Consider the following 13,465-nt stretch of genomic DNA (forward strand, 5'->3'; position numbering starts at 1 on the left):
TAAGTCCTAAAACTCAGTAGCAAAACTAAATAAATAGCCCAATTAAGAAATGGGCAAAGGACTTGAATAGACATTTCTCCAAAGAAGACATACAAATGGTCAACAAATATATTAAGATGCTCAACTTCACTACTCATCAGGGAAATGCAAATCAAAACCACAATGGGATATCACCTCATATCTGTTAGGATGGCCATTATCAAAAAAATAAATAAAATCAGAAAACAGCAAGTGATGCAGAGGATGTGGAGAAACTGGAACCATTGTGCACTGTTGGTGGGAATGTAAAATGGAGCAACCGCTATGGAAAACAGTATGCAGATTCCAAAAAGAAAATTAAAAAATAGAATTGCCATATGATCCAGCAATTTCTCTTTCGAGTATTTATTTAAAAGAATTGAAATCAGGATCTTGAAGAGATATTTGCACACCTATGTTCATCACAGCATTATTCACAATAGCCAAGAGGTAGAAGCAACCTATGTATGCATCAATGAATTAATAATGTAAATATGGTACATGCTTCCAGTGGAATATTATTCAACCATAAAAAAGGAAGAAATCCTGTCACATGCTACTATGACGAACCTTGAGGGCCTCACACTAAATGAAACAAGCCAGTCACAAAAGGACAAATGCTGTATGATTCCACTTATAGGAGGTATCTAAAGTAGTCGAACTCACAGAACAGAAAGTAGAATGATGGTTGCCAGAGGCTGGGGGGCAGGGGAAATGGGGAATTGCTGTTCAATGGGTATAGAGTGCAGGTCATGCAAGATGGAAAAGTTCTAGAGATCTACTATACAACATTGTGCTTAGAGTTAACAATACTGTGCTGTACACTTAAAATTTTGTGAAGAAGAGAGATTTCATGTTGTATGATTTTTACCACAATAAAAAAAAATCCAGTTGAGAGAGACAGATAATTATCAAATAAACAACTGAATTGCCGGGCAAGGATGAATGCTATGAAGAAGAATAAAAAGTGGGGTGAAAGGATAAAGAAAAAAATCCAATTGTATCAATACATGTATGGGTGGATTTATTTCTGGACTCTCCATTTTGTTCCATTGATCTGGGTATCTATTATTATGCCAATTATGACATTTTTTTAGCCATTTTATTGAGGTATGATTGACATAAAAAAATCTATACATATTTCACTTTAAATATCTTAACAATTTTATTTATCAATTTTACCTCAGTAAAGTTGGGGGAAAAAAATCAGTAATTGGAGACAGTGAAAAATAAAAAAGGAAAAAGTCTGTACATATTTAATGTATACAGCTTGATGAATTTAGAGAGAAGTATTCATCCATAAAACCGTCACCACAATCTGTGCAATAAACATATCTGTCCATATATAATTTTTAAAAACATATTCATCACCTATAAAAGTTTCCTCCCACACTCTTTATTTATTTTGTGTGTGTGTAATAAGAACTCTTAATATAAGATCTATTCTCTCAGCACATTTTTAAGTATATAAAAATGTGCTGTTTACTATGAAGAATATGAAATAGTCAAACTCATAGAAGTAGAGCATAGATTGGTGGTTGCCAGGGCCTGGAAGGAGGGGAAAACAAGAGGTATTTGTGAAAAAACACAGTTTCCGTTATGCAAGCTGAATAAATCCTTGAGATCTTCTGTACAATATAGTGGCTATAGTTAGCAAGGCAGTATTGGACACTATCTGATTATTGTAGCCATATAAAAACTCTTGAAATCCAGTAGTATAAAAAAGCTTCATTCAGAATTGTTTTGGATATCTGGGTCCATTGCATTTCCACATAAATTTTAGAATCAGCCTATCAATTTCTACTAAAAATTTCTTCAGGGATTTTGATTGGGACTGAGTTAAAAATAAATCAATTTGGGGACTTCCCTGGTGGGGCAATGGTTAAGACTCCACACTTCCAATGTAGGGGGCGTGAGTTCGATGCCTGGTCAGGCAATTAATATTTTACATGCCTCGTGGCAGTGCAAAAACTATATGTATATATATATGAATTTGGGTAGAATTGACATCTTAATAATATTGACTCTTCCCATACATGAGCCTGGTATATCCCTCCATTTATTCATGTCTCCTTTAAATTTTCTTAACAATGTTTCCTAGTATTTAGTATACAGTTTTTAAACATCTTTTGTCAAATATATTCCTAAATATCTCATATACTGATGCTAATGTAAAGATACTGTTTATTTAATTTTGTATTTTGTATATTGACTTAGTATCCTGCAACCTTGCTAAACTCACTTATTACTTCTAATTGCTTTTTATAGATTCCTTGGGATTTTCTACATAAAATGTCATGTTTTCTGTGAATACAGTTTTACCTTTTCTTTCCAGTCTGTATGACTTTTATTTATTTTACTTGCCTTTTTGTGCTGGCTAGGACATTTATTATACTGCCAAATGGAATTAGGGAGAGTAAACACTCTTGCCTTGTTGCCAGTGTTAAAGGGAAATCATTCAGTCTTTCATCACTAAATATTGGATTGGCCAAAAAGTGCCTTCGGTTTTTAAGTAAAACAAAAGATACATTTTTCATTTTCAGCAAGAACTTTATTAAACAATGTATTCACCGTTTTGTTCCACTACCTTCTGCCATTTTTCAGGCAACTTCATAATTCCATCTTCCCAAAACTTTTTATTTTTTTGAGCAAAGAACCGTTCCAGGTGCCTTTTACAGTCTTCCAGGGAATTGAAATTTTTTCCATTAAGAGAATTTTGTAAAGACCGAAATAAATGGAAATCCGAAGGTGCAATGTCTGGTGAATATGGTGGATGAATCAGAACTTCCCAGCCAAGCTGTAACAGTTTTTGCTTAGTCGTCAAAGAAACATGCGTTCTTGCATTATCCTGATAGAATATTATGCATTTTCTACTGACTAATTCCAGACGCTTTTCATCGAGTGTTGCTTTTGGTTGGTCTAACTGGGACCAGGACTTGTTGGAATTAATTGTCTCATTTTCCAGAAGGAGCTCATAATAGAGGACTTCCTTCCAATCCTACCACATACACAACATCACCTTCTTTGGATGAAGACCAGCCTTTGGTGTGCTTGGTGGTTGTTTATTTCTCTTGCCCCACGATCTCTTCTGTTCCACATTATTGTATAGTATCCACTTTTCATCGCCCATCACAATTTGTTTTAAAAATGGAACGTTTTCATTACGTTTAAGTAGAGAATTTCAGGCAGAAATACCGTCAAGAAGGTGTTTTTTTCACTTAACTGGAACCAAATCATCAAAGCGATGAACATAACCAAGCTGGTACTAATGATTTTCAACACTTGATTTGGATATTTTGAGTGTGTCAGCTCTCTCCCACATGGTATAACGTTTAATGTCTCAATTTGATCACTATCAACTTCAACTGGTCTACCCGACCATGGAGCGTCATCCAGCGAGAAACCTCCAGCATGAAACTTCGCAAACCACTTTTGGCATGTTCAATCAGTCACAGCACCTTCTCCATACACTGCACAAATCTTTTCTTGCGTTTCAGTTGCTTTCTTACCTTTCTTGAAATAATAAAGCATAATATGCTGAAAATGTTGCTTTTTTTCTTCCATCTTCCATATTAAAACAGCTACACAAAAATTCACCAATTTTGATATCTTTTTTTTATTTTCTAAAGAATTTATTTATTTATTTGTTTATTTATTGGCTGTGTTGGGTCTTCGTTACTGCGTGCGGGCTTTCTCTAGTTGCGGCGAGTGGGGGCTACTCTTGTTGCGGTGCGCTGGCTTCTCATTGCGGTGGCTTCTGTTGTTGCGGAGCACGGGATCTAGGCGCGCCGGCTTCAGTAGCTGTGGCTCGCGGGCTCTAGAGCGCAGGCTCAGTAGTTGTGGTGCACAGGCTTAGTTGCTCCACGGCACGCGGGATATTCCCGGGCCAGGGCTCGAACCCGTGTCCCCTGCATTGGCAGGAGGATTCTTAACCACTGTGCCACCAAGGAAGCCCCAGATAAGTCTTTTTTTTAATGCATGCTGATATGACAGCTGTCACATACAATCTAACAAAATTGTTTTGAATGAAGTTAACGACAACTCAGTGCTACTAGAGCCATCTTACAGAAAAAACCAAACGAAACTTCTGGCCAACCCAATATAGTGCTGGTTGTAAGTTTTTCATAGATGCTCTTTATCAGGTTGGGGAAATTCCCTTGTATTTCTACTTTTATCAGGAAGCAGTGTTGAATTTTTTCAAATGCTTTGTCGGTATCTTACAAGAAAATCATATGTTTTTCTTTTTTCATTCTGTTAATATTAAAATTACATGATTACTTTTTTCAATGTTAAACCAGCTTTGCATTTCTGGGATAAACACCATTTGGTTGTGATATATTATTCTTTTACCATATTGCTAGATTCAATTTGTTAATTCTCAAATGATTTTTTGCATTCATGTTTGTGAGAGATATTGGTCTCTAGTTTCTTGCCATGTCTTTGTCTAATTTTGGTATCAGGATTATTCTGTAGTCATAAATGAGTTGGAAATTTCCCTATCCTATTCTGTTTTTTGGGGAAAAAAATGTGTAAAATTGGTATTTCTTCCTCAAATATGTGGTAGAACTCACCATGAAATCTTCTGGGCCTAGGGTTTTCTTTGTGAGAAGATTTTTTAACTACAAATTCAATTTGTTTAATAGATATAGGGCTACTCAGTCCATCTATTTCTTTTTATTTGAGCTTCAGCAGTTTGTATCTTTTCAAGAAATTTTTGTTTATCAAAGTTATTGAATTAATTAGCATAAAGTTGTTCATAATATATTCATAATAAACATCTTTTTAATATATGTAGGATTTGCTCTAGGATTACAGTATACATATTTAAGTTATTACAGTCTATGTTCAACTAATATTACACCACTTTACAGACAGCAGTAGACCCCTATCTACTTACATTTCCCCCATCCTGGACCTTATGCCACTACTGTCATACAGTTTACCCATACTGTCATACAATTATGTTATAAACTGTACAATACATTGTTACCATGTTTGCTTTAAAGAGTCAATTATCTTTTAATGAATTTTTTTAAATAAGGAAAAAACTTTTATATTTACATAAATAGTTTTTACTTCTGATTCTCTTCATTTCTTTAAGTAGGTATAAATTTCTATCTGACATCCTTTTCCTTGAAGGACTTTCTATGGCATTTCTTGTTGTACTACTCTGCTGGTAATAAATTCTATCAGCTTTTGTATGTCTTTTAAAAAATCTTTATTTTATCTTCATTTTATGAATATATTCTAGTTGGGTAAAGATTTCTAGAATGATGGGGTATTATGTCTTCTGGTACTTAAAATGTGTTGCTCTACCATCTTCTAGTTTGCATTCTTTATTTGTCATGCTTATCTTTGTGCCTCTGTATGGAATATGTTATTTTCCTTTGACTAATTTAACTATTTTTTCTTTATTCCTGCTTTTAAGCAATTTGATTATCTGCCTCGTGTTGCTTTCTTCATGTGTCTTCTGATTGAGGTTTGCTGAGCTTTTGCTGTCTATGGGATTTGGTAATATTCTGTCATTATTTCTCCAGACATTTTTTCTACCCTCCTTCCATCTCTCTCCACCCCTTCTGAGACTCCTATGGCATATATATGAGGATACATGAAGGTTTCCCACAGTGCACTGATGCTCCATTCACTTTTCCATCTTCTTTTCTCTGTTTCATTTATGATAGTCTCCATTACTATGTCTTCAAGTTCACTAATCTTTCCTCCTAATAGTGTCTAATAACCTATTAATTTCATTCAGTATATTTTTATCTAAAACATCATATATTTCATCTCTACAAATTTAGTTTAGGTGTTATTTATACTTTCCATTTCTCTCTTCATCATGCTCATGTTTTTCTCTACCTTTTTCAATATACACTGTGTATTTATAATAGCTGATTTATTGTCCTTTCCTAAAAATTCTATTATCAATGCCATTTTTGTTTCTATTAATTGACATCTGTCTTCATTATGGGTCATCTTTTACTGCCCCTTTGAATACGTGGTTATTTTTTATTAGATGCCAGACATTGTGATTTTTACATTGTCGGATACTAGATGCTTTGTATTCCTTTAAATATTTATGGACATTGTTCAGGGATGCAGAAATTTTCTTGGAAATGGATACTAGTTTTTTCCCTTTAAGTATTTTTAGGTTATGTTTTAGGATGTGGTTAATTTACTTGGAAATGGATACTTTTGAGATTTGCTTTTAACCCTTATTAGGCAGGTTTAGAACAGCCTTTAGTCCAGGATAGGGTTCAGCAAACTTTTTTTGTAAAGGACCACATGGTTACTAGTTAGGTTTTATGGGCCACATATAATCTGTGGCATACTCTTCATTTGCTTTCAATAATCCTTTAAAAATGTAAAAACCGGGCTTCCCTGGTGGCACAGTGGTTGAGAGTCCGCCTGCCGCTGCAGGGGACACGGGTTCGTGCCCCGGTCCGGGAAGATCCCACATGACGCGGAGCGGCTGGGCCCGCGAGCCATGGCCGCCGAGCCTGCGCATCCGGAGCCCGTGCTCTGCAACGGGAGAGACCACAACAGACAGAGGCCTGCATACCGCAAAAAAAAAAAAAAAAAAAGTAAAAACCATTCCTAGCTTGTGAACTGTACATAAAAGGCCAGATTTGACCCACATGTCATAGTTGTCTACCCTTCATCCAGGGTTATTTGACTCTCTTATCAATCCCTGGGAATAAAGAAGCTTTTCACTCTGGCTGGTACAAACACAAACTATTCCTGGAACTGTGTGAGCTCCATGGACTATTCTGACTAGTCTGAACCTTTCTGTATAAACATTTGAAAGCCAGGTCTCTAGAACTCTCTAGCTGTGCAGCTCTTTCCTCTCGAGTACTCTGCTCTTTCCATTACAAGTGGCTTGGCCACCATGAACTCTGCACTCTGTCTCCTCAACTAAGGGAGTCTGCCAGGTTCTGTATGGACTCCCGCACCCTGCAGTGAAGCCCAGAAACTCTCTTTAGCCTGTAGCTTGAGCAATCATAGGGTTCACCTTGTTTGTTCCCTTCTCTCAGAGATCGCTCTCATGTACTGCCTGTTGTCCAATATCTGAAAGCCATTGTTTCATATATTTTGTCTGCTTATTTCGTTGTTTAAGATAAATCCTGTGCTTGCTAATCCATCCTGGACAGAAATGGCAGTAAAGAATACAATTTTTTTTTTCTGACCACGCGGCGCATTTTACAGGATCTAAGTTCCCCAACCAGGGATTGAACCCCAGCCCTCAGCAGTGGAAGTGCGGACTCCTAACTGCTGGACTGCCAGGGAATTCCCAAGATTACAATTTTTAAGTATTTGTTTACTTAAAATTAAATATTGATTCAAGCTCAAGTGAAAGCATCTCAGTTTATTTTCTTCCTATAACTTACGTAAATCAAATTATGTTCCTATATTACATGAACCACAGGAAGAAAACATTTTCTTAGGACTTTTTTGGAAAAGAAATTTCATATGTAAGTATAAATAAGAAAATGTCTATTATTATTGAAATGACAAATTTTCATTTAATTCTAATATTTCCTAAGAATGAGAAAGTTGTTAAAAATTATCGTTAGCTAAAGAGAGGAAGCTATAGGACATGCCTCACCTAGATATTACAACTAGGACATATTCATATTTGTTTAAAATTTTTGAAATGTGGGACTGACATCATACTTGGTTAGTAAGTAAGCTTTATATTCAGAACAGCAATAGATATTTTTAGGGTTCTAACAATTTGGTTTTTAGAAAAAATAAAAGAGTTTCACTTATTTAAAAACTAGGACAGCAATTTTGGTATTATATATGTAAAGCCTTTAAATGTATAAAGTAAACAAATTCAAATTACATGGGTCTTTTAAAAACCATCAACTAATTGCTCTGAATAACTCTAATGACTTCTTTCAGACTTTGTTTAGAATGCAAATTACTTCAAATGACATGTTCACTATAATTTTATATCTTTTTCTATTTTTAAACTATTTAACTTGTGGTGGTATTGCTTTCCAGCAATTAAGCTAAAAATGTGCCTTAAATATTCAACATTAGAACCTAAATTACATGAGCAATAACATCTCATCCATGAATTTCCAAGAAAAAAAATTTTATAATTTAACTCATGCTTCTTCCACTAACTGAAAAAAACAATAATACACCTGAGAAGAGACTTCCATTTAAAAAAATTAAAAAATAAAAATAGGGACTTCCCTGGTGGCACAGTGGTTGGGAGTCTGCCTGCCAGTGCGGGGGACACGGGTTCAAGCCCTGGTCCGGGAGGATCCCACATGCTGCGGAGCAGCTAAGCCCAGGCGCCACAGCTATGGAGCCTGCGCTCTGCAGCCCACGAGCTCACAGCTACTGAGCCCACATGCCACAACTAAAGCCCGCGCACGCCTGGGGCCTGTGCTCCGCAACAAGACGGGCCCCCACTCTCTGCAACTAGAGAAAGCCTGCGCGTAGCAACGAAGACCCAATGCAGCCAAAGTTAAAAATAAATAAATAAATAAAGTTATTTTTTTAAAAAAATAAATTAAAAAAAATAAAAATAAATGCTACTTCTAACTTGAGATAAATTCACAGAAAACAAGTCTACCTTCACTGGAAGATATTAAGGTCATTCTAGTTCTATAATCAAATAATACATTTTCATGTTCTTATTTATCAATGAAGAATATCTTTTTTACAGAAATTAACTAAGATCATGCTAGACCCTCTGGAAAGCAAGGAAGTATAATATGCATGTTTCCTGCCCTCATGGAACTGACAATGTGTTTGTAAGACAGGGCATATAAACATAGGAAATAAAATAATAATGTATAAAACATAAGCAATTTGTGATTTAGTTTTAAAAAACAACATTTGTTGAAAGTCTGCTATGTCAGCAATTTTATACGTATTATGTCTAATCCTTTCAAAAATCTTTTAAGATGACCATATTAAATGGAATTCTTTGGTTGCAAATAAATCTCTCCAATCCCCTCCATTCTCTCTCTCCCTCTCTGTCTCTCTCTCCCTGTCTCTCTGTCTCTCTGTCTGTCTCTCTCTCTCTCTCTCTCTCTCACACACACACACACACACACACACACACACATATACACTTTTCCTTCTCCTTTCAGATTGGTTTCATTCTAAAGATCAAAGGCTACCGAAACCTGAAACTGACTAGAGCTGTCTTGGGGCTTGCATTCTTATATTCTCACAACCAGAGAGAAAATATAGCTTTTCTATCCCAGCTTCACCTTGAAAAAATAAAGGTTGAAGGGAAAATTCTGATTGGTCTGCCTTAGATAAATGTTCACATCTTGGTGAGATTATTGTCACCATAGGGATGAAGAATTATAATTGGTCCAAACAGAGGGGTCTTTTACCATTAGGAGAAGTAGCAGCACAATAAGGTCACTGAAAGATACGTCGTAAGCCACTATGTTCCTTCAGATACACCCAAGCTTCTTTTTATTACTCACTCAAGAAACACACAGCATGAGATTAAAAAAAAAAGAGAGCATTTATGGAAAAAACAGAATGTAAGTCATTTTCATGCCAGTAATGTTTTTTTGAAAAAACCATGTCACTTGTCTCACTTTCCAAGTTTGGCTGATTTAATGTGTTTCTGTCTCCGCCAGGTTTTCTATAAAATCTCAAACAAGGATTATGACTTGTGGGCCAAATGTGACCTGCTGCCTGCTCTGAAATAAAGTTTTATTGGGGCAAAGCAATGTCTTCTATTTACACATTGTCTGTACCTCCTTTCATGCTTCTCAGTAGAGTTTAGAAGTTGTGACAGAGACTGTATGGTCCACAAAGCCTAAAATATTTACTGTCTTGCCCTTTACAGAAAAGTTTACATATTCCTGATCTACATGCTTGATTATATTCAGATTCAGTTGCTTAGATCAGAATACTTTGTATGTATGCTGTATATTTTTTTTACATCATATTATGAAGCGCATAATACTTTACCATCCTACTTTTAGTGATAAGATGGAATCACCTCAAAAAGTTAAACATAAGTGACCATATGACCCACCAATTTCAATTCTAGGTATATAACAAAAGAAACTAAAAACATATGTCCACACAAAGACTTGTACACAGATGCTCTTAGCAGTGTTACAATAGCCAAAAATAGAAAGAACCTAATTTCCATCAACTAATGAATGGATAAACAAAATGTGGTATATCCATACAATGGAATATTATTCAACCATTAAAAGGAACAAAATACTGATACATGCTACTACACAGATGACCATAAAAACATTATGGTAAGTGAAAGAAGCCATATCATTTGATTCTGTTTAAATGAAATGTCCAGAATAAGCAAATCCACAGAGAGAGGAGATAGATTAATTGTTGCCAAAAACTGGTGGGAAGGAGGAATGGAGACTTACTGCTAATAGGGATCAAGTTTCTTTTTGAAGTGTTAACAAAATGTTCTGGAATTAGATAGTGGTGATGGTTGCACCACTCTGTGATTATACTCAAAACCACTGAATTGTATACTTTAAAGGGTGAATTTTTATTGTATGTGGATTATTTCTCGATAAAGCTGTTATTTTTTAAAAGGATGAAATCAGAGGGTTCAAATTATATGACCCTGATCCCTCCATTATAAGATTTTCCCATCAAATTTTACCTCATACTTTTATTATTTATACATGATTGTTGCCCAGAAGCATTATTTCCTTAGAAGTTGCAAAACAGTGATTTTCTTATTCTACCATTCTCTCTGTACCTTTAGGCTGAACTTCTTCTATAAAGAATTTTCTTTCATCAGCTCTTCAGTTATATAAATATACAATTCATACAGGTAAGGCAGGATAAGCTTGGTTCTTTTCCTCTTTCAGTTTTTCACAGAAATGATTGGTGGTCTGGCAACCTCCAGTGGTGAATGGTGAGATATTTGTTTTGTTGTCTTTACAAACTAAAACTCACTATATATATATATATACATATATATATATATATACACTGTGTTTCAATTCAATGCAGTCAGTCTTTTTGATGCTCAAATTGCCCTGTGCACTGGGAGCTCCTTTCCAGTTGGCTGCTATGCACTGTTGGCATGATTTCATTAGACTTTTTTTTAACAGCATTATTAAGATATAATTCACATACTATTCACCCATTTAAGGTATACAATTCACTTGTTTTTAGTTTGTTCACAGAATTGCACAATTATCACCATAATGGATTTTTAGAACATTTCATTCCCCTACAAAGAAACCCCATGTCCATCAGTAGTAACTCCTCATTTCTCCTACCCCCAATCTATCCCCTGCCCTAGGCAACTACTAATCTACTTTCTGAATCTATAGATTTGCCTATAAAGGACATTTCATATAAATAGAATCATACAGTATGAAGTCTTTTCTGTCTACCTTCTTTCGCTTAGCATGTTTTCAAGATTCACCCCTATTGTAGCATTTATCAGTACTTTATTCCTTTTAATGGCTGGATAATATTCCATTGTACAGATATAGCACATTTTGTTTGTCCATTCACTAGCTGATGGACATTTGAGTTGATTCCAAGTTTTGGATATTATGATATAATGCTGCTATGAACATTTGTGTACAAGTCTTTGTGTGGACATATGTTTTCAATTTTCTTGGGTATAGCTCTATTCCCTTTTTCTCCTTTTTGAGCTGTAATTGTTATGCATTGTACATGTATATATGTTACAAACCCAACAATAGGTTATTCTACTTATTATCTTATATATTTTTTTATTTTAAAGAAGTTGAGAGAATAAAGGAGAGGAAGTATATAAACTAGAGTTGGTTAAATTAATCTCCTTACTTACTATTTTTGGTTCTCTTCCTTTGTCGCCATACATTCACGTCGCCATCTGGCATTGTTTCCTTACTCCAACATAGCCTTGCTCCCATCCACTTCCTTTGTGCTGTTCAAATATGTTGCATTCCTATGTGTTATAGGACCAATAATTCATTTATATATGTAATTTCACAGAATTGCTTTTAAATTGTAGTTCAAAGAAATAAGCATCTTTTATGATTATATAATTACCTTTACCATTACTTTTTGGGTTTTGGTGTGCAGTTGAATTACAGTCCAGGTGTCACTTGCTTTTAGCCTGAAGAAGTCTTTAGTATTTCAGATAAAGTGATCTCCTAGCAACTAATTGTCTCCACTTTTGTTTATCTGGGAATGTCTTTATTTCACCTTTTTTGCAGAATCTAAGATTCTTAGTTGACAATTTTTTTCTTTCAGTTCTTTGAAAATGTCATCACACTACCTTCTGTCCTTCATTGTTTCTGAGAAGAAGTCATCTGTTAATCTTATGGAAGTTCCCTTGTATGTAAAGAGTCCATTTTCCCCCCACTCCTTTTGAGATTTCCTTTTTGTCGTTGGCTTTTACTCTTTTCACTACAAGATGTCTGGGTATGGACCCCTTGCATTTACCCTGCTTGGACTAGGTGAGTAGTTTCCCAGGGCACATATATAAATCTATGCTTACATTCCTTATATATATACACTCCACCAGGAAGCAACAGTCAAAACACTGTGCTTTAGAGTTACTTTAAATAATTCATTTATGTGTGTGATTAATGCTATCAAATTGATATACAGCTAGATTTGTTTTATTTCCATTAGTTTTTAATATTTAATAGTTCCTTTTTATTCTTTAATTTTGTTTTTAATTATGTAAGCCAAAGTACCAAAGTCAAAAGACAATAAGGTGTATCACAAAAGTCTCACATGAGTCCCATCTCCTCCTTGGTCCCTGACTGCCCCTCTAAGTAACCGTATTTGTTTATTTTAGTTAATCATTCCACTGTTTCTTTTTGAAAATGTAAGCATTGGTGTGTATGTACTCTTATCCCCCTTTTCTTATACAAAAGATTGCATGTAAAAACACCATTCCCCACCTAGATCTTTTTATCCTTTCTACAACTACAAAGTACTCAGTTGTGTGGATATACCATAGTCTATTGAATCTGTCCCCTATTGATGGACATTTGGTAGTATTTTGTTTGTCAGTGTATTCATTTTCTACTGTTGCATAACAAATTACCACAAATTTAGTAACTTAAAACAACACAAATTTATTACCTCACAGTTCTCTGGGTCAGAAGTCTACACACAGGTTGTCTGGGTCCTCTGCTTAGCATCCCACCAGGCTGAAATCAAAATGTTGGCCAAGGCTGTGATCTCATGTGAAGTTTGCAGTTCTCTTCCTCCTTCACTAGTATTTGCAGAATTCAGTTCCTTATGGTTGTAAAGTGAAATCCCTATTTTTTTTTCACTAGCTGTCATCTGGGATGACTTTCAGAAACTAGAAGCCTCTCTCAGGTTCTAACCACAGAACCCCCTCCAGAGGTCCTCTCACATGTGGAGCTTACTTCTCCAAAGCCATCAAGAGAATCTCTGCTTCGAGAAAGAAATATCGTATGATATCACTTATATGCAGAATCTAAAAAGAAAT

At 35.3% G+C, this 13,465-nt stretch overlaps 1 protein-coding gene across 1 annotated transcript in view; it reads right to left on the minus strand.

Annotated features, from left to right (window-relative positions):
• OTOL1 (otolin 1) overlaps nucleotides 1-13,164 on the minus strand; it is a 59,472-nt gene extending 46,308 nt beyond the window's left edge. Inside the window, exons 1-2 of the mRNA XM_030845147.2 lie at nucleotides 13,093-13,164; nucleotides 11,822-11,941 (exon numbers count right to left, since the gene is read on the minus strand). Of these exons, the coding sequence (XP_030701007.2) occupies nucleotides 11,822-11,906 (85 nt within the window). The 5' untranslated portion in view covers nucleotides 11,907-11,941; nucleotides 13,093-13,164. The remainder of the gene's footprint in view (nucleotides 1-11,821; nucleotides 11,942-13,092) is intronic.
• Nucleotides 13,165-13,465: the final 301 nt, after the last annotated feature.

Source organism: Globicephala melas, chromosome 4 (genome assembly GCF_963455315.2).
Source record: "Globicephala melas chromosome 4, mGloMel1.2, whole genome shotgun sequence".
Classification (NCBI taxonomy): domain Eukaryota; kingdom Metazoa; phylum Chordata; class Mammalia; order Artiodactyla; family Delphinidae; genus Globicephala; species Globicephala melas.